At 42.1% G+C, this 20,581-nt stretch overlaps 1 protein-coding gene across 2 annotated transcripts in view; it reads left to right on the forward strand.

Annotated features, from left to right (window-relative positions):
- atp8a2 (ATPase phospholipid transporting 8A2) overlaps nucleotides 1-20,581 on the forward strand; it is a 631,244-nt gene that overhangs the window by 341,746 nt on the left and 268,917 nt on the right. For both annotated transcript variants that reach the window (XM_041199633.1, XM_041199634.1), the window contains one exon: nucleotides 18,369-18,541. In XM_041199633.1, the coding sequence (XP_041055567.1) occupies nucleotides 18,369-18,541 (173 nt within the window). The remainder of the gene's footprint in view (nucleotides 1-18,368; nucleotides 18,542-20,581) is intronic.

Consider the following 20,581-nt stretch of genomic DNA (forward strand, 5'->3'; position numbering starts at 1 on the left):
CTTCCTATAATCTTTCTTTCTCACCATCTTTGTTGTGAGTCATGAACTATTTTCTTAAACATCTGCCATTGTTCATCAACCGTAACTACTGCCATTGTTCATCAGCTGTAACTACTTCCTTTAATATCCTAGGATGCAACCCATCAGCTCCAGAGGACTTATGAGCCTTTGGCCCCATTAGTTTCCCTAGTAACTTGCATTCCCAGTGCACTCCAGCCAACTCTGCCCTCATTCCATTGTAATTAGCCTTATTTAAGTTTAGCACAGTTGTTTCCGACCCAAGTTTTTCACTCTCAAACTGAATGCTAAATTCTACCATATTATGGTCACTGTTTCCGATGGGATCCTTTACTCTGAGATCATTTATTAAACCTTCCTCATAACACATTACTAGATCCCTGGTTGGATTCACAACATATTGTTCCAAGAAACTGTCCTGAACACGCTGTATGAATTCTTGTTCGTGTCTACCTCTGCCAATTTGATTTTCCCAATCTATATGAAGAGTAAAGTCACCCATGAGTAATGTACAGCTTTTTTTACATGCCCTCGTTATCCCCTGATTTATTGTGTGTCCTACAATATAGCTGTTTTCAGGGGGCCTATAGACTACTCCGGCCAGTGCCTTCTTACCCTTGTTATTTCTTTCCTCTACCCATATGGATTCTACATCTTCCAATCCAAGACCCTTTCTTGCTATCATACTTATCCCATCTTGTACTAGCAAAGCTACTCCACCACGCTTTCCTTCCTGCCTGTCCTTTCAAAAAGTCACTTACCCCTGAATATTTAGTTCCCAGCTTTGATCTCCTTGTAACCATGTCTCTGTAATGACTATAAGATCATACCCATTAACCTCCATTTGTACCATTAATTCATTTATTTTGTTCTGAATACTGAATGCATTTAAGTAAAGGGCCATTAATTTTGACTTTTTATTACTTTTTCCCTCTTTGACCCTATTTGCTGCTGTTTTTTATGTTTGCACACTCTGTCTCTTCCTGTCACACTCTGGGTATCATTACCTAAAAATCTGCCCTGCAAGGCTGCCATGTCCTTTTGCTTTGTAAGTCTAAGTATCCCCTCTCCAGAACCCTCTCCTCCTCTATTTAGTTTAAAGCCCTCTCTACAGCCCTAGTTATTCGATTCACCAGGACACTGGTCCCAGCAGGGTTCAAGTGAAGCCTGTCCCACTGGAACAGCTCCCTTCTACCCCAGTACTCACGCCAGTGCCCCATCAACTGAAACCCATTCCTCCCACACCAATCTCTGAGCCACGCATTTAACTCCTTGACTTTACTTATCCTATGCCGGTTCACCCATGGCTCAGGTAGAAATCCTGAGATTACCTTGGAGATTCTGCTTTTTAATTTAGCACCTAACTGTTCAAATTCTTTCAGTAGAACCTCCTTTCTAGTCCTATCAATGTCATTGGTACCAACATGGATGACGACAACTGTAATCCCTCCCCTCCCACTCCAAGTTCCTCTCCAGCATCAGGAGATGTCCTTAATGCTGGCAACTCATTGGGGATCACAGGAGAAACTCGCTGCAGAACCTAATTCCAGCTTATACATTAATTCTTATGTTCCTGTTGTTCAGTAAAATCATGGTTGATCTGCAGCCTAACTCCATGTATTCGCTTTGTTTCATATTCCTTAATAACTTTGGTTAACAAAAATTTATCAACCGCTTCCTGTAAGGACTCCATCCCATTCTCTCAGTTCCTTCGCCTCCTTCGCCTCCGTCGCATCTGTTCCGATGATGCTACATTCAAAAACAGTTCCTCTGACATGTCCTCCTTCTTCCTTAACCGAGGCTTTCCACCCACGGTCGTTGACAGGGCCCTCAACCTTGTCCGGCCCATCTCCCGCGCATCCGCCCTCACGCCTTCTCCTCCCTCCCAGAAACATGATGGGGTCCCCCTTGTCCTCACTTATCACCCCACCAGCCTCCACATTCAAAGGATCATCCTCCGCCATTTCCGCCAACTCCAGCATGATGCCACCACCAAACACATCTTCCCTTCACCCCCCTTATCGGCATTCCGTAGGGATCGCTCCCTCCAGGACACCCTGGTCCACTCCTCTATCACCCCCTACTCCTCAACCCCGTCCTATGGCACCACCCCATGCCCACGCAAAAGATGCAACACCTGCCCCTTCACTTCCTCTCTCCTCACCGTCCAAGGACCCAAACACTCCTTTCAAGTGAAGCAGCATTTCACTTGCATTTCCCCCAACTTAGTCTACTGCATTCGTTGCTCCCAATGTGGTCTCCTCTACATTGGAGAGACCAAACGTAAACTGGGCGACCGCTTTGCAGAACACCTGCGGTCTGTCCGCAAGAATGACCCAAACCTCCCTGTCGCTTGCCATTTCAACACTCCACCCTGCTCTCTTGCCCACATGTCTGTCCTTGGCTTGCTGCATTGTTCCAGTGAAGCCCAACGCAAACTGGAGGAACAACACCTCATCTTCTGACTAGGGACTTTACAGCCTTCCGGACTGAATATTGAACTCAACAACTTTAGGTCGTGAGCTCCCTCCCCCATCCCCACCCCCTTTCTGTTTCCCCCTTCCTTTTTTTCCAATAAATTATAAAGATTTTCCTTTTCCCACCTATTTCAATTATAAAAAAAAACCCCCACTAGAGCTATACCTTGAGTGCCCTACCATCCGTTCTTAATTAGCACATTCGTTTAGATAATATCACCAAATTTAACTTTAACACCTATGTGTTCTATTGTACTATTGTCGTTGACATCTTTTGATGATCTGCTTCTATCACTGCTTGTTTGTCCCTACAACCACACCCCCTCCCCTCCACCTCTCCCTCTCTCTCCGCCCCCCACACACACACCTTAAACCAGCTTATATTTCAACTCTTTCTTGGACTCGAACTCAAGTTCTGTCGAAGGGTCATGAGGACTCGAAACGTCAACTCTTTTCTTCTCCGCCGATGCTGCCAGACCTGCTGAGTTTTTCCAGGTAATTCTGTTTTTGTTTTGGATTTCCAGCATCCGCAGTTTTTTTGTTTTTAAAAATTTATCAATCTTAGATTTAACAGTGATCTTGCATGAATTGCCATTAATGGAAAAGAGTTTCAAACTTCTAATATCCCCTTGCTCTAGATTCCCCAGCTTGCAGAAATTCAATCTATCTGTTTTCCTTAATATCTTGAAAATTTTGACCAAATTGCCCCTTAACCTTCTAAATTCCAGACTTCTAAATTCCAACCCTAGATTGTATAATTGGTCCTTTTAATTTAATCCTTGGAGTCCAGGCATCATTCTGGGAAACCTGTGCTGCACTCCTTCCATGACTAATATATCCATCCAAAGATGTGGTACCCAGAACTGCTCACAATATTCCAGGCTACACTGTTCTGATGCTGTATAGGCGTGGCATTCTCATGCCAGAAAGGGAAGATGGTTGAGTTTCTGAAAAGAGGAAATTGAAATTAAAAGTCCGAAAAGTAAACTATTTGCTTCCTTGGAACTATCTTAATGATGTTTCAGTAATCACTTCTGGAAATTAATCGGTCTAGTCTGCACTGAGTAAATAAAGTTGGACAACTGCAGATTTATCTTAGTAAAGGTTGCTTGTGAACATTGATTGTGATGCCACTATCCATCTGTGACCAAAATGCTAATCAAAAACTCCAGTAGCTGTACATTTTTACAGGCAATGCTGATACTTAGCAAGAAATCCAGAGCCTTAAAACAATGACCTGGAATTAGATGCTTTCCTGTAAAATAATCAGCATGGCATGACCTTGCATGACAACAGCAAAGGAGGCAGATGTTGTTGCACATGACTGATGTACACGGAGCTCACATTTTACAACCAGAAATCCATAAATGCCAAGCAGTTAGTTCAACTGACAAGGCAAAAGAAAATGTTTCTGGCTTAATTTGTTGTCTAAAGGTCATAGATCAGTAGTGCTACTGTAGCTGCATTAACAGGAGAAAAAGAAACAGTGGTAGATTTGCTGTTGAAGCATTATATTGAAGATCTTCATCTATTGACATTTATGGAAATACTGGCTGACATGTGTAGTTGCTGAAACCAGCAATTAAATTTTTAAAGCTGTACAGAAAGTGAGGTACTTAAAGACAAAGTGCATGGCTGCTAATGGGAGTTGCTTTCAATTATAGCCCATTTCACACACAAATGTAAGAATCACTATTTCACTTCAGTTTTCTTCAAAGTACTTTTTTGAGATCCTCAGGATGCAGCTAAATTCCTTCACAGTGCCATTTTTTCTGGAATGTTATTACAAGCAATTCACAAATACCTGCACTCGCTTAAAGGCCAACTTATTTTCAGGCTTGCCCCTACTGCCAGCAGTCCCACTTCACACCACCAGAACAAAACACCTCATCCAGCCAGATCACTAATTAATGATCTCTCGGACTTTAACAGCTGAACTTGTCACCAGGTAATTCCTGCAGGTCCTGACTGTAACTGCATGCACATTTCACTGTTGATAAACTTCATATGTGATCCAAAGTAGACATACAGTACTAACCATTTATTGGTGAATTTGGAAGAGTCTACTGCTTCTGTATAAAGTGATAAGAATTTAGAAGTTCTTTTGGAGAGAAATTTTAAAGGGGTTTGCTGCTTGGAGCAAGCTGTTTAGAGTCAAGTGCACTGGAATGAAATTGAGGTGTAAAATGTAGGTTTGACCTCAGGTTAGGGATCAATTGACACCTTTACATTCAAACAGGATGAGTCCAGAGCCTGTAAACTTCTTTGTTCATTTACTACTTAGATTTATAGCATTTAGTCAGAATATCACAGCCTTTTTTTTGGATCAGTATTCGAGACATATTGTTAGTTGATCACTTCAAGACCTGATCTTTTTATTTTGAAGGATTCCAAAGCACTTCTTTTATTATAAAAACAAAACACTGTGGATGCTGGAAATCCAAAACAAAAACAGAATTACCTGGAAAAACTGAGTAAAAATAGGAGAGGGGTGAAATATAAGCTGGTTTAAGGTGGGGGCAGGGGGGTGGGGGGGGGGGGTGGTGTTGGTTGTAGGGACAAGTAAGCAGTGATAGGAGGAGATAACCAAAAGATGTCACAGACAAAAGAACAAAGAGGTGTTGAAGGTGGGATATTATCTAAAAGAATGTGCTAATTAAGAATGGATGGCAGGACATGCAAGGTACAGCTCTAGTGGGGGGGGTGGGGTGAAATAAGACTAACAGGGCATAAAAGGTATAGATTTAAAAATAATGGAAATAGGTGGGAAAAGAAAAATCTATATCAATTATTGGAAAAAACAAAAGGGAGGGGGAAGAAACGGAAAGGGGGTGGGGATGGAGGAGGCAGTTCAAGAACTAAAGTTGTTGAATTCAGTATTCAGTCCGGAAGGCTGTAAAGTGCATAGTCGGAAGATGAGGTGCTGTTCCTCCAGTTTGCATTGAGCTTCACTGGAAGAATGTAGCAAGCCAAGGACAGACATGTGGGCAAGAGAGCAGGGTGGAGTGTTAAAATGGCAAGCGACAGGGAGGTTTGGGTCATTCTTGCGGACAGACCGAAGGTGTTCTGCAAAGCGGTCGCCCAGTTTGCATTTGGTCTCTCCAATGTAGAGGAGACCGTATTGGGAGCAACAAATGCAGTAGACTAAGTTGGGGGAAATGCAAGTGAAATGCTGCTTCATTTGAAAGGAGTATTTGGGCCCTTGGACGGTGAGGAGAGAGGAAGTGAAGGGGCAGGTGTTGCATCTTTTGCGTATGCATGGGGAGGTGCCCTAGGTGAGGGTTGAGGAGTAGGGGGTGATGGAGGAGTGGACCAGGGTGTCCCAGAGGGAACGATCCCTACGGAATGCCACCAGGAGGAGTGAAGGGAAGATGTGTTTGGTGGTGGCATCATGCTGGAGTTGGAGGAAATGGCAGAGGATGATCCTTTGAATGCGGAGGCTGGTGGGGTGATAAGTGAGGATAAGGGAGACCCTGTCATGTTTCTGGGAGGGATTATTGTTGTCTTGAGGTCTTATTACTATGGTTTGTTATAATTTTCAAATATTTCTGAGAGTTTTAGCAGGTTCCTTTCCATTTGGTTGTCACAAATAAAGCGAAAAGTGTTAATAGTAAAGCTTTCAAAATACCAGAGATTCCGTCCTGTTTTGATGTTACAGATGCGAATCAATTTGATTGATAGCAAAAAGAATAGACCCTCCTGCTCATCAGTGATATTCTGTCAACTATGCAGGAGTGATGATAAACCCATTTGTGTATGTATATGTTTAACCGAATAAATCTGAAAAAAGTTAATGCATGTACCTTTTTAAAACAGGTGTGGGGGGCACTGGATTTGTTTGAATAGTTAATTGATTTTGTCTGTCAGCCAGAAGAAATATTGCAAATAATTAGTAACTGGGGAAGACATCTAATGAGGTTGGGGGGAATTCAACAAATTTAAAAGAAATTGCTACCCTGATGGCTTAATGGGTCACCGTCCTGGTTCAAATAGACATCGAAGGTGTTTTAATTAATCACTAGTCTATGGTAAGTTAGTACAACTGAAGAAATGTCAGGACCACCAGAAGAGCTGAAAAAACATTCATTCTAACTTTGGAACGAGTATCAATGTGAAAGCAGTTTAAAAATTTGCCTGTTCAGTTGGCAATGTTACTACCCCATTTTGGTTAATACAATGCATTGTTCAGATATTGCTGGTCCAGCATTTGTGTTGAACAGAGTTTTATGTTCCTATTGCTAAACTATTTGGACAACCACGAGTAAAACCTGCCAGAGGCTTGAAATTAAATTGTGCTTCAATCCTGACTGAATAGTACTCAGTGTACTGTTCAGTGCAAAACCACTAACGGTGATTAATTATCTAGTGTCTGGAGGCTCTATTCTATCACATATATTTTATTTAGCTGTTTAGTCCCAGAGCATATAGAATAAAAGCTGATTCTATATTTAATTGTGAATCGAGAGACCTATCAAGCTTTCACGGTTGGATTTTTTTTTCATGGCTAATAAAATGTTGGTGTTAATATGCAGCTATACAGAATCACTGTGACCATAGTAATCCAGGATATTTGAAGGTGAGAAAATGTAAACTACATGTCATTACATGATTGCTTACAGAGCTTTTGGATGCAGCCTGCAGCTAAGACCACCCATAACACTGGGCCTGCAGGCTGTTCTGATTAGCTACTTGCAAAGGGGCCGTGTTCCAATGGGCAGATTCACAATGGTAGTTATTGTGTCTTTTGTTCCTACCTTGTACTGTGGGGATTTAATTTATTTAAACAGTACACAGAAATTTACAATACTTTTAACACAGATACATCTGGCAGCTGAGTCTAAGGAATTGCTATTTCTCTGGTTTGTTGAAATGGCCTTAATTGAGACCATTGTGTAGAATAAAGCTGACAAAAGATTTTCTTTTATTTTTGAATTGATGTGACAGGTGTTGTCCTACAAATATTTATCAGAACTAATATCCTATTCCATACGTCTGTATCATTTGTAGGAAATATCACACAATATTAGTATGTGATCTCGTGAACAGTTACTGTCATTTTTATGTGGCCTGTTTTGTTTATGTTTCATTTTGTTCCTTTTGAAAAGTATTTAATTTTTGATTAGGCTCTTTCCCTTCCATTCTCTAACTGAGAAGACAGGTTGATCTTCCAGACCCTGCCAATGACACTATGAAACTGCCTGTAGCAGCCTTATTAAGGCAGAGTGGGGTTGCACCTCTTTTCCAATTTTGCCCTCCCTCTCATTAAAGTATCACTTGACCAGATCCTGAGAACATGGATAAAATCAGGGGCTCCACATAGGGGAATGAACAATCAGCTCACAGTAAACTTCGTTTTACACTTCTATTTTTCAGGTTAGGGAGAAATTTTACAGGTTCCATTCCATTAGACTAAATAAACTGGACAAATGGTCTATGGACTGTGGAAGGAAAGGGATTGACTTACTACCCAAGATTGCACTTCTGTGTCCATGCATTCTCACTCACTGATTGGAACCAACTTCTTCCAACTGAAAATTGCTATGATTGAAACCATCAGTTAACTTAGCTCTTCCCCCCCACCCTGCCTCCTGCTTGGGTACTCATTTAAGCTCTATTCAACTCTTAGCTGAACTTCAAACCCAAATATAGTCAATCAGCAAAACTATTCGCTTATTCCTCAGAAACATTGCCCATCTTTTTCCCTAACTCACTTGCACTACCACCGAAACCTTCACTTCTTCCAAGTTGATTTCTTCCTTGTGGGGTTTCCGAGCTGCACGTTATTCCACTTCTACTGACCCAAAGCCCCACTGTCCACATCCTATTCTGCACTAAATCCAGCTCATTTAATCTATTTTTGCTGATTGTCTCCCATCCCTAAAAACATGAAAAATCCTGTTCTTGCCTTCAGATCCCTCCATACGCCTCCCTAACTTTGCAACCTTCTCCAGCCTTATGTCCGTGTATCTTTTAAAATTTTTTCGTGGGAGGTGAGCTTCACTGCCTGGGCCAGTATTTGTTGCCCACCCCTAATTACCCTTGAGAAGTGGCGGTGAGCCACTTTCTCTATTTTCCTAACTTTGGTCTGTCATGCATTTTTCCATTCCACTTTGATATGCCAACCAGAGTCATCAACCACCTTTCCTTTATACCCTAGAGCTCCCTCCTTAAAATCTTCTTTTGTCATACCTAAATGTTCCCCACTTTCAGAAGAGCGCAGAAAACCTAATTCTCTGACAGAGCTTTTCTCCTACTCCTGTTCACACCCAACCCCCAATTATGAAAGCTTTCAATGTTTCATTATGTCAAAGGAAGTATATAAATATTTACAGGCAAGTTTTTTATTTCATGTTTTAGAGGCAATGAGTTATAGACCATGAATGAAGAAAAGCTTGAATGCATTTCAAGAAAAGTGGCTCACCGCCACTTCTCAAGGGTAATTAGGGGTGGGCAACAAATACTGGCCCAGGCAGTGAAGCTCACCTCCCACGAAAAAATTTTAAAAGATACACGGACTATTTTTTAGTGGTTTTTCATATAATAAATAGAAGTTAGGAGGAAAGTTGGCCACAGTTGGATATTGAAAAGAAGGTTACATGAATACTCTGGAGTTTTACTTTATTAGCTTTCGACCAGGGAATATATATATGGAACCTTCCATCAGGCGATTAAATGAGTGCACCAGAATTCATGACAATAGATCATAGCTATTTGGAACCATAAGATTTGATGAGTACAATCTTGCTAAATCCTTGTATAGACAATATCTGTATCCTAAACAAAAACAAAAATATCTGGAAAAACTCAGCAGGTCTGGCAGCATCTGTGGAGAGGAGCACAGTTCTGTTCACAATATCTGTATCCTACTGTGTACAATAACAACAGTTTGTTGTTGAATGAAGCACCACGTTGACTACATATGTGTAGTGGTGAACTTTCAAATGGTAAGGCTCAAGGTGAATCCAATTAATCTCCCAATTCTTCTTTCATAACAGATGAGGGCAACACAAAAGTTACCATCTCTCATGGTATGAAGTCTCAAGTATTGCCTTCAGAACTTAATGTGTGAACGATCCAGCTGCTTCTTAATAAGCGACTTATGGATCGATCATACCTCAAAAAAATTATAGTCATAAGTGACTTCATTGGATGATTTAAACATGAAAAACATGCTTTGTTTATTTAATGGAACTTAAGGGAAAGGCAATTATAAAAAAAAACCTTTTCAAAAAAAATTGTCAGATTGTCAGTTTGATAATGCAAGATGTTTTTCTTGCCCAGGTTATGCTCCATGGGAGGAAGTATAGTGGTGTCATTTTAAACTGATGTAATTGTGTGAAAGAAACAAGTTTAAATTTAAATTTATTAATTTATTAAATTTAGGCATGACTGAGCTATAAAGTGGACAATACCTGAGATTGTCATGAAGTGTGGTGTGTTAGATGTTCTATCCAGAATTTGCTCTCTCTCAGCAGCTACAGACCTTTGTGTGCCAACAGCTGTTCTAGCCAGATGCATGATGTCCAGGAAAAAAAAACTTGAAATGTTCCAGTTGTCTCCATTAACTGCAGCTTGCAATTTGTATCTCCTCTACTGCCTGCACTTTGTGAGACCTTTTTTAATTAATATATTTTTTAAGTTGAAATTCAGTTTGTTCCTGGTGTTCCCTGTTAAATCAGTTTCCATGCATTGACTGGTAGATTTACCTGGGTCTACAGGTCTGTCACTGAACTGCCTTTCGAGCCCTTTTAGGGTCAGACGTGGGGCAGTGCAACTTTCACCTGACTAGTGAATGAACCTGGTTGAATGAGCATGGTTAGAAAACCAATGGTCAGCATAATTTGAATAAACTGAGCAGAGACATGCCCCATTGATAGTGCAACTGTGGCACAGGCCTGAAACATTTGGAAGCTGACAAGTAGGAATTGAAGATAAATAGTTTGGTTTATCAGTGTGCCAGTTTCTTTACTGATCATGCTATGCTTGAACCCTGCCTTTTACAATTTAAAAACCTCTGATGCTGATAGCAACACAGGATATCACAGGTACCCCTTGTGCTCAGCAATGTTATTTCTGAAATTTTTATGCACCTGCCCATTTAGTGGAGGACTTGCTTTGTTCCAAATAGACCAGAATGTTTGCAAGTGGAAGAGCCAGGAATCCTGTATAACCAGTTTTCCACCAATCCCCTCCACAAGCATTACTTTATCTCACCAAAGACAGGATATTCAGTTCCCATACTTGTGCAGTGAGTTCTGAGACCTGCTTAGGGAGCCCATACAGAAAATGGACAACTCTGTCCAGTTCCTTTCTGTTGATGGCATTTAGGCAAAAGGCTCTTGGGAGGCAACGTTGGTTAAATTTATCTTCTAGTAAACCAAGATTCCTGTAAGTTTTTCTGTTATAGGTTTTGTTTTTATTACTTAGGTTTTTTTTACTGTGTAAAAGCCTTAGATTGCAAGTTTACACATTTCCTTTCCCTGCTACTTATTAATCTGTGCAGTGTAAAAAAAATGGAGCTTTTGTTAATTAACCTGTTACTAAGTCACCTATCAGTTTGGGAGAACTTAGTCTTTTATTATCTTGAGCTGAAGAGTCAATGTAGTGTCTTTGAAGTCTCATTAATAACTCCAAGTTTTGTTACATAGCAGTTGTGAGAAGTACAACGGAGGTTAACTTATTTGTGTTAAACTTCCTTAATACGGATGTTTTCTGTCAAATTTTTAAAAAGAGCTTGTATTTATATAGCATGTCATTGTGTGTCTTAGAGCATCCTAAGTGTTTCACATGCAGCAAATCATTTGATGTGCAGTCACTATTGGTGTGTTGGCAGACACAGCGATCATTATATGGACAGCAATATCCCACAAATAGCAATGCACTGTGTGACCAGTTAATCTCGGTTTGATGGTGTTGCTTGAAGAAGGAATGTTGTTGAGAACACCAACAGAACTCCCTGTTTGTCTTAAAATGGTGTTATCGGATATTTAACATCCACCTGAATTGCTGCGATAGGTTATGGACGGAATTTAATCAAGTCCATCGCAGTGGGAATACTGGCAGCGGGCCCACTTAATCGCAGGAGAGGACCCACATCAGTCTCCTGACATGGCGAAACCTCCCCTGCTTAAGTCAGACTGTGGCAGGCAGCGACATGGGATTTCTAGCCTATGGCAGGGAATTGTCAATGAAACTCGTTATCCCTGAGCCTGTCACAATTAAGTGGTGGCTCAGGGAATAAATGAGAGCAACATAGTTTTCCTACGCCTCCCAAAGGCCACCCAGAAAACTCTGTCTGTTTGGTTTGCCAGTGGCCTCCCAGAAGGGGGTCCCTCATTATCAGGTACTCAGCATCCAATTGGGGGACCCAGCATCATGGATGGGTGGTGCTGATGGCCACCCCTTGCTCCCCTCCTTCACCCAAAACCCTCACCCTGCGATCTCCACCCCACCCTCACTCAGCTTTGGCCAGGGGCCCCTCAGCAATCCTGGGCCACCAGCTGCCACCACTCCCCGTGACGTTGACAGCAATGGAGAGCTGCCAGCCTCTGGCCAGCAACTCTTTGCAGGCAGGACTTCCACTATCAGGGTCCTGAATCCATTACCATGGAATTCTGCTGTTGTAATCTGTCTTTGACACCTGTGATTTAGAGTATGCAGGCAGGTTCAACATGGCATTAGTTGATTCTGAATCTTTACTGGCAAACCTGAGACATCAGTAGTGTTTCAATTTCAGAAGTTTGAGCTTTTCCCTGTTTAGGCACCCCTTGTGTCAAACTATTATCTTTAACAACAGAATCAGAGACTAGTATTTGTTTTCCAAAGTGCACTAATCTGGTTGATACATCTTTACTTTACCCCACTTCAGTGGATTTTGTAGAAATGTCTGAAGGCAGGACATGGGCTCCAGCAAGATAATATTAACATTATTAATAGGTAATTTGGATATCACTCCCACAATGACAGACCCAGTGACTAAAGCACAATTCAAATTTGCTCTGCACAATGGAACAGGTAAACAATTTCCATCAGTACCCTGTATCAATGCACTTTTAATTAGTGAATTCTCTGGTGAGAAATTCATGTACTTTGCTAACATAAAGCTTTGAGCTGACCCCATATCCTGAAGAATAACTATATTTTTGGTTCCTTTATTAGACAAAAATTGAGTTACTTCATCCTCAACTGTAAAACTCCCATAATATTTTATTTTCCAATTTGCACCCACTGTAAATACATTAGATAGTATCAGTTTGTCACAAGCTTCACTCACTGGTACAGCATTTTCTGGAGAAACACTAGACAAACCTATCATAGCTAGCTTTTAACTTCCAACAGTCAGATTTCACAAGCCCCATCTTATGGCAAAAGTAACATATTGGTCTCCCTGAATCATATTCATCTCCCAGACTCTCTTTCACTACTCTGAGAAATATCCGTCTTTTCAGTTTTGCCATCCCACTCATGGTAATTACTGTCCTGTTCATTATCAATTCATTTATCTCTCCAGCTTCTCTGTGGGTTTGCAAAGGTTTGCTGCCCTCTGTGTTTGTGAGAGAGTTTATAACCATCAGCCAAAATTGCGGCTTCCCTTATTTTGGAAACTTTACGGTCTTCTAGGTGGGACCTGATTCTTAAAGGAATGCTGTTTGTAAATTCTCAAGCAACAACACCTCCCTGAGGTTTTTAAAATCTTGATCAAGTTTCATTGCCCTACACCAGGCTTGTCCAACCTACAGCCCGTGGGTCAAAATCCTACCCACCATGCCCCTCTGTGGCCTGCAGACTCACTGTTCAAAATACAGGTAAGTGCAAGTGACAGACCTGTAAGGAGCTGCAGCTCCACTTACAGGCCTTTTTCCACCTGCATTTGCTGCTGATAGGCTAGTGGGAGAGAAACATACTGTGATTGGAGGAGCAGTGAACAGTGTGAAGGTGAGTGGCTCCTCTTTTGTATTCACAGCCATGGTGCATTTTTTCCCTTTCTTCCTTTGGCTGTGCCCTCTCTCTCCCACGCAAGTGCGGCCCCCTAAAGGAGCACAGGAGTCAGAATGGTGGGGTGGAGCGAGCTGGGGAGGTCACGAGTAACACCGGTCACGTTAACAGCACCCGTCCGACCCCCACCCAGGTTAGCTGGAGCCTCAGACAGGACCGGGTGAGGAAGCTCATCATGGCACCTTAACAGCTGTCCCAAATTTCTCCTCAGCAGTAAAATGACCAAACCTCCTAGGCCCAGGCAGGGTGTGAGAAAGTCAGTGTGAGTGAGCGAGAGTCTGTGTGCTTGAGCGAGAGCCTGTGTGGGTGGATGTGTGTTCGGAGGGAGTCACACCAGCTTTTGGTGTGTTCCAAAGGCAGAAATACAGACTCAAAGCAGGTCTGTGGCTGAAGGCAGGTGGGAGAATTTCATAGTGGTGTAAATTTAATATTTCATAATGTTCAGCCTACATTATGACATTTTATCAGGGAAGAAGGCAAACAGAAAGTGCTACAATCAAGTTTGCGCTCTCTAGCATTGAATCTTTACGTTGCTGCCCCATGGGAATTATCCATTCTGTAGGAGGCTCCTCCTCCAGTGAGGAGGAGTGAGAGGGCAGGAGCTAACCAGGAACAGATGCATCCTGTGGTCCAGGAAGGTGTGCAATCTGCTGCCATGCAAGGGGTTGTGAAGGACAGACAGCAAGATCAAGCAAGCAGAGATAGGAGAAGGCACTACCCTGCCAACTGACTTTTGACAGTAAAGGTGACATACCTCCTGATGTCCACATGACAGTGCCTTAGAGTCTCAAAGGAGACAGTTGCATCCCTGTGTAGCATGCTGTCTGGGAAGATTGCCTCTCATTATATTGGTGGCCACCTGATGCCTCATTAAAAGTGACTGCGACCTTGAATTTTCTCGCCTTGGGTCATTCCAGGCTTCATGTGGAGACCTTAGTGGAATTTTGTAGCCTGCAACCCATCACTGTATAAATGTTTTATGGATGCCATATTTAGGCATGTCCATGAGTGCATTTCATTTACCAGTGACAATGCCAGTCAAGCAGAAAGAGTCTGAGGCTTTGCAGCCATGGCTGGATTTCCAAAGGTGCAAGGGGTCATTGATTGCACACAAGTTGCAATAAAAGCTCCATCTGGATAGCCAGGGGCAACTGTAAATATAAAAGGATATCACTCCATCTGTGTCCAGATTGTGTGAGATCATAAACAAAGGGTAATGCAGGTGTGTGCATAATATCCAGATAGCAGTCATGATGCACACACACTTTGGCACTCCCAAGTGCCTTGGATGGTCACTCGACCAGAACCTTTGGATGGCTGCCTTCTGGGAGATAAAGGTTGCCCTCTCAAGGAATGGCTAATAATCCCAGCGAGAAATCCAAATATAGAGACTGAGAGGAGGTATAATGAAAGCCACACATTCACCAGACCATTGGTCTACTCAAAATGCGCTTTAGATGTTTGGACTAATCAGGTGCCACTTTGCACAATGCTTCTGCTGGAGTCTCAAAATGGTTGTGGTCTGCTTTGCCTTGCATATTGGCCTGGCAGAGGAGGATCTGATGGATGGGGCTGCATCCTCTGATGATGAGGACGGTGAGCCACGTCAGCCAGCTATCTAAGACAGTGCATGAGGTGCTTTTGATACCTGAGAGATGCAAGATTCTCTAATACTGCGAAGATTCACTAGCTCTGTGCCATCTGCTCAACTATAACCTCTTGGCTGTACTCACCCTTTCCTCGTATCTCACATATGTGAACACCAGGACTTGTGCCAATGTAGAGGTATCAAATGGGGCAAATCACAGGGACCCACATGAGCACAAACTCCCTTTACAGCATGCAATCAAAATCATCACATCACACACAAAAACTCAAATGCAGCCAGAGCATCATGTAAAGAACAATTATGTAATAACAAGGTTTCATAACTCTCAATACTGAACAACCACTCTTTTGAACTGATATGTGATTAATGTGGTGTTTTCTTAAATTGCTTATGGGTGCTATGGCATGGTCCTCCCCCATTTGCAGCCAGGTCTGCTGGAGACAGGTTGTTGACCCCTTTGCAAAAGCGCCTCAGCATGGTGGAAGTTTCCTGCACAGTGGCAGGAGGCTTATCTGTAAGCATGGCACTCTGAAGCATTTTTGTCAATGGCAAAGGGGCAGAGCACAGGCTGTCACCATCAGAAGCAACCTGAGAGGTGTTCCCCCCCTCCCCAATGGAGGCAGCATTCACCGCCATTTGGCCCTCCCTGCTCTCCTGAGAGGAACGAAGCTCTGGATGTGACTCCAGGCTCCATGCCCCACTCTCGTCCTAGCTCTGGCCACCAGAGCTCAGAGATAAGGTGAGGGAGTGCAAGTCAGAACATACCTGGTATCCCATTAATTAACTGCTGTTGTTGAAGAGTCATACGGACTTGAAACGTTAACTGTGATCCTCTCTACAGATGCTGGCAGACCTGCTGAGTTTTTCCAGATATTTTTATTTTTATTTTTGTTTTGGATTTCCAGCATCCGCAGTTTTGTGCTTTTATAATTAACTGCAGTGTTTGGCTCTCCACGACAGTTGCCCATCTCTCGATGGAGGAAGCCATGTGTTTTGAAGAGCGGGTGATCACAGCGCTCATGGCCTACTTGGACTCCTCCACTATCCATGCTAGTGCACGCAACCCCTCAGGAACCTCTGCCACATCTCAATGTACCTCACGCTGTATGTCCAGCATCTGTCTGCCTGACGGTCATCTCCAGAGGCTCATCATCAGCCAGGGATTCAGCATCTCAGTCGCCTCCAGCATTCTTCTGACTGCCAGAGGCTTGCACTATCTCAGGCTCTGACAGCTGGTCTGGCGACTGTACTCTCACTAGTGTGTAGATCCCTTACAGCTGACTCATGCATACCCAGCAAGGTGCGTATATCTGCGGTGGTGCTAGGTGCAGAGTAAGGATATGATGCTGCACTCTGTGAGGCTTCCTCCTCCTCCGTGATTAACATTAGTCCCTCGGGGCCAGTGGCTACAGCTGCTGATGTTTCACATGCACCTTTGGGGGAAGTAAATGAGAATGAGGGGCACCATCGTAATTTGAGATTCACAGAGACACACTTCCTAAAAATACACACTCGCGACAATGGGAGATGGTAACCAGAGTTTGAACCTTAGACTCTCCAATATTGAGACACACAGTATTGAGACATTCCTTCCTGAATTCTGCAAGCCTCCAAAGTCAACGACCTCCCTGCCATTTTCCCCAATTTCCAAACCACACCGCCGCGTAGCCCCCCACTGTTCGCACATCCCACTTCCACGGGTCCTGTTTGCAGGAGTGAACTATGTGCCTTTGGAATCTCACCACCCTGGGGCCTTCCTCCAACCTCACCTCGCCCAGTGGTTCAACTCTACTGATTGGCTAACAGATCCAGCACTTCTCCCTCTATAGAAGTGAAAATGGTCATGTTGGCTTGACTGTCTCTGGTCTTGGCCCTCTCTTGGGCACTTTGTGCCCTCTTCTCCTGCAAATAGAAAGGGCATTGTAATGAAAATGTTGTGCTAAAATCATGCTTTGAAATGTTTGGCCAAGTCCTGTGTGGGTGGCCTACAATTCTCAATTAATGCTCCTTAGCAACTAACAGGTGTTGTAGTTGATAAGTTGATAAGATCCTGCGATCTCCAGTAAGGCTGCTTTGGTTTGATTGGGAGGTTTCCTCTTCCTGTCAGCAGGCATGAAGACCTCCCGCCGATCACTCATAGCACGGAGGAAGACTTGCAGGGAATTATCATCAAGCTATGAACCATCCTTGGTGTGGGCCCCTCAACATCTTATAATCCCAGAACTGTCCTTCACAGTGAGAGTATTACTGGAGATCCTCCCACTAGCACAAGCTAGGCGAATCTTCCAGCCTCATTTTCACTCCTCACAAATTTGGTCATTTCAATCCCACTGCGAGCTTCCACCTGTGCACGGTGAACCATTGAGACTTTTGGCCTGTAGCTGGTCTCTCTCTCTCCCAGTCCCTGGAAGACCAGCTTGTCTGTGAAATTCAGTGATATTTTAGGAAAGCCTGTTACCTGATATCACAATGACTTCCTCTGTACCCTTCCCATATCAAAGTCCAACACCATGACAACATGAATCACATGGGCTTTGTATCAAGGCAGATTAGTTATCCTTGAGAGTCCAACTCTATTTCATCTTGGAACTAAATGGACAGTTTAAAAGCACAACTGTTTACAACCTGATATTCTCAACATTTCTGGGGGACTTTGGAGACTCATAGTCAATCCACTGTTAGCATACAGGCTGCTGCCATCGTCTGCAAGTGTAAACACCTTGCACCTTTTTCCCAGTATAACAACCTAGGCCCCTTTTAATCTCTAACAATCAAACCAGCCAGGCTTGCTGTCAGGCAGACTTCAGAACAGGTCACATGACACCCCTCCATTTTGCCTTAAATTAAAGGCATAGTCCCAAAACGTAGCAATCTTATAAACCTCATAATTGTAACAAGGTTTTCAATTTGGACTCCAAGACAGAGTGCAAGCAATGTTTGATTTCAGATTGAATGAGATTCAGAGGAGTAAGAATGCTAAATATTTCGATTGAAGTAAAAACTTCTGAATTACCCTCTTTAGAACTCAAACATGGTCCAAGGTTAAGCATTTCATTGAATAGTTATCTTTTTTTAAACTGTCAAATGTGCATTAACCTCCAAATTATGGCTGATTATTTTTTATTATATTATGTGGATGTCAGGCTATTGAATACTTACCTTCCAATAAGGAGAATAGCAGCACGAATGACAGTAGATATGATGGGCATAGACCTAGGAAAAACGATGCCAGTCAAGATTAATCATGATGTTTGTTTATTTCTTCTTAGGCAACCAGGGAAACAATTACTCACCATTGTGAGGACCTAGGTGAGTCCTTGAACAAAGAGAACGAACTTGCCCTAATTATAGATGGGCACACATTGAAATACGCACTGTCTTTTGAAGTTCGTCGCTCGTTTTTAGATCTGGCTTTGTCTTGTAAAGCTGTCATCTGCTGCAGGTAAGAATACTGGCTACATTGATGAGATTATTTCAGGATGTATTTTTTTTTTTATTTGTCCTTGGGATGTGGATGACATTGGCATTATTTATTGTTCATTCCTAGTTGCCATGAGGGCATCAAGAGTCAATCAGCATAGAATATGACAAAAAAAAAACCTCGTCAGAATGGGTAGTTAGTGGTGGTTGGGGAGAGGCGGGGTCCAGCTCCCTTTTTAAAATTATATTAGTGAACCAGTTGGCTTTTTCTGACAATTTGGCAACTTTTGTAAACATGTGACATAATGCAAGTCATGCTAAAACATTTTAATATGTCCCATGCATGCGATTATACTGTGCTGAATGATGTGATGATGAATATGTTGCTTGTTCAACCTCTCTCCAAGAATTGTCACATGCTTTTTCATGTACACAGTCCCTTTTGAGGAACTGAATTTCTCTTGAAAGTTTCACACTCTCCCCTATTATTAATGAAAGATCAATAGATACTTCTTTGTATTCAGGTGATCATATTTTTGCTACATCATTCGTAGCAGCAAAGCATTTCCACAATGCCATGATGTGGAAAGAATCGGTTAGCCTTTAATGTGGTTCCCCAGCAACGCCAACAGAATTGCAAAGAAACTTTGATACTACATGGACCTTGTCCGATGGTGTCAATGATGCCACTTTTGACGGGGTGGCAGAGCTCAGATATATATCCAGGATGCCCTGTTGTTCTATCAAACAATCTGGTCTCTGAATGGATAGATTAGTTTGACACTTGTGTTGTTGTAATGTGTGCAGGGCAAATTCCTGATGTTTGTGCAGTCAATCTTTCTGGCATTTCAGAAAAAATAGGTGGACATGATGACTAAAAGTTAAATAATAATAATGAGGCGCTAAAATTACTTTTAATGCTAATACCTTGACATTCGAATGCTGTTCTGTTGATTCCAAATATCCTTAACTGGAGACTTCAATATGTTTCTTTAAATAGGTTGGATTAACTAGGCTTCTTCTGTGCATACAGGCTGAAGTTCTACGCACACATTAGTTGAAAATTTGATATGCTTCCTTTCGCTAACAAGTGATAAAAATCCAAATGTGCTCATATAACTATAAGCATGGCATATGTGAACTTTTTAATTGCTCTAATTTGGACATGTTGACATGGTCAAGCTGATCCAATCAGACAATGGGAACATTATCAGCTTCCATTGGAAATATTTGATTATCTGCTGTAGTTATTGTGTTAAATGAGACATTGCTATGATGGGTCAGTTTATAGTAGTTGTGTTTTATTTCTATAGTTTGTTGATGAGACAAAGTGTTCTTGGGTATAAGTGTTTTATTAATGCTTAGCTTTTAAAGCAGGATGATGCAGCTCCACTTAGTACTTGATGATATCTGTAGAGTCAAGGCTTATGTGGTTGACCCATCTTAATTAGATTTCTGGAGCAGAGGTAGAGCTCATTATTGGGAATTGCTTTTTATTAATTTATATTTGGGGCGTCGCATGTATTTCCACATTCACTGCAGATTATGTTTGACACTGGTGGCGAAAGGTTTTGGATTGTTAGTGGGTATTTGGAATGTCATTTTTGTCTTAAAAATGAAGACTGCAAAATTAATGGATGAAAATAGCAAATGTCTAATGAAAACCTTCCTCATAAATGCATTAGCTTGCATTATTTTAATGCTTCTTGCGTGTGGGTAGATGCCTCCTGGCTTTACAGAATATACACTGAGCAGGAAAAATGGTCAAAAATCATGAAAGAAGACACCAGTGAAGGCAAAAACAATAGACAATAATTCAATGGTTAAGTTTCGGGTAATAGAACTAACAGGGGCTGAATGGTCTCCCTAATCCATAATTATGTTGTGAAACATGAATGAACAGTGCCACAATGGAGCAACATAGCATTGGTTGACAAAAAAAGATCAACATCAATCTTGTTCACCTTCTACCATCCTGGTAGTTTCATGATACAATTATACGGAGTTGTTGACAAATCACATCAATCTGCCTCTATCACTTAGTCTAACAACAAACCCAAAA

The sequence above is a fragment of the Carcharodon carcharias genome, chromosome 11 (assembly GCF_017639515.1).
Source record: "Carcharodon carcharias isolate sCarCar2 chromosome 11, sCarCar2.pri, whole genome shotgun sequence".
NCBI lineage: Eukaryota > Metazoa > Chordata > Chondrichthyes > Lamniformes > Lamnidae > Carcharodon > Carcharodon carcharias.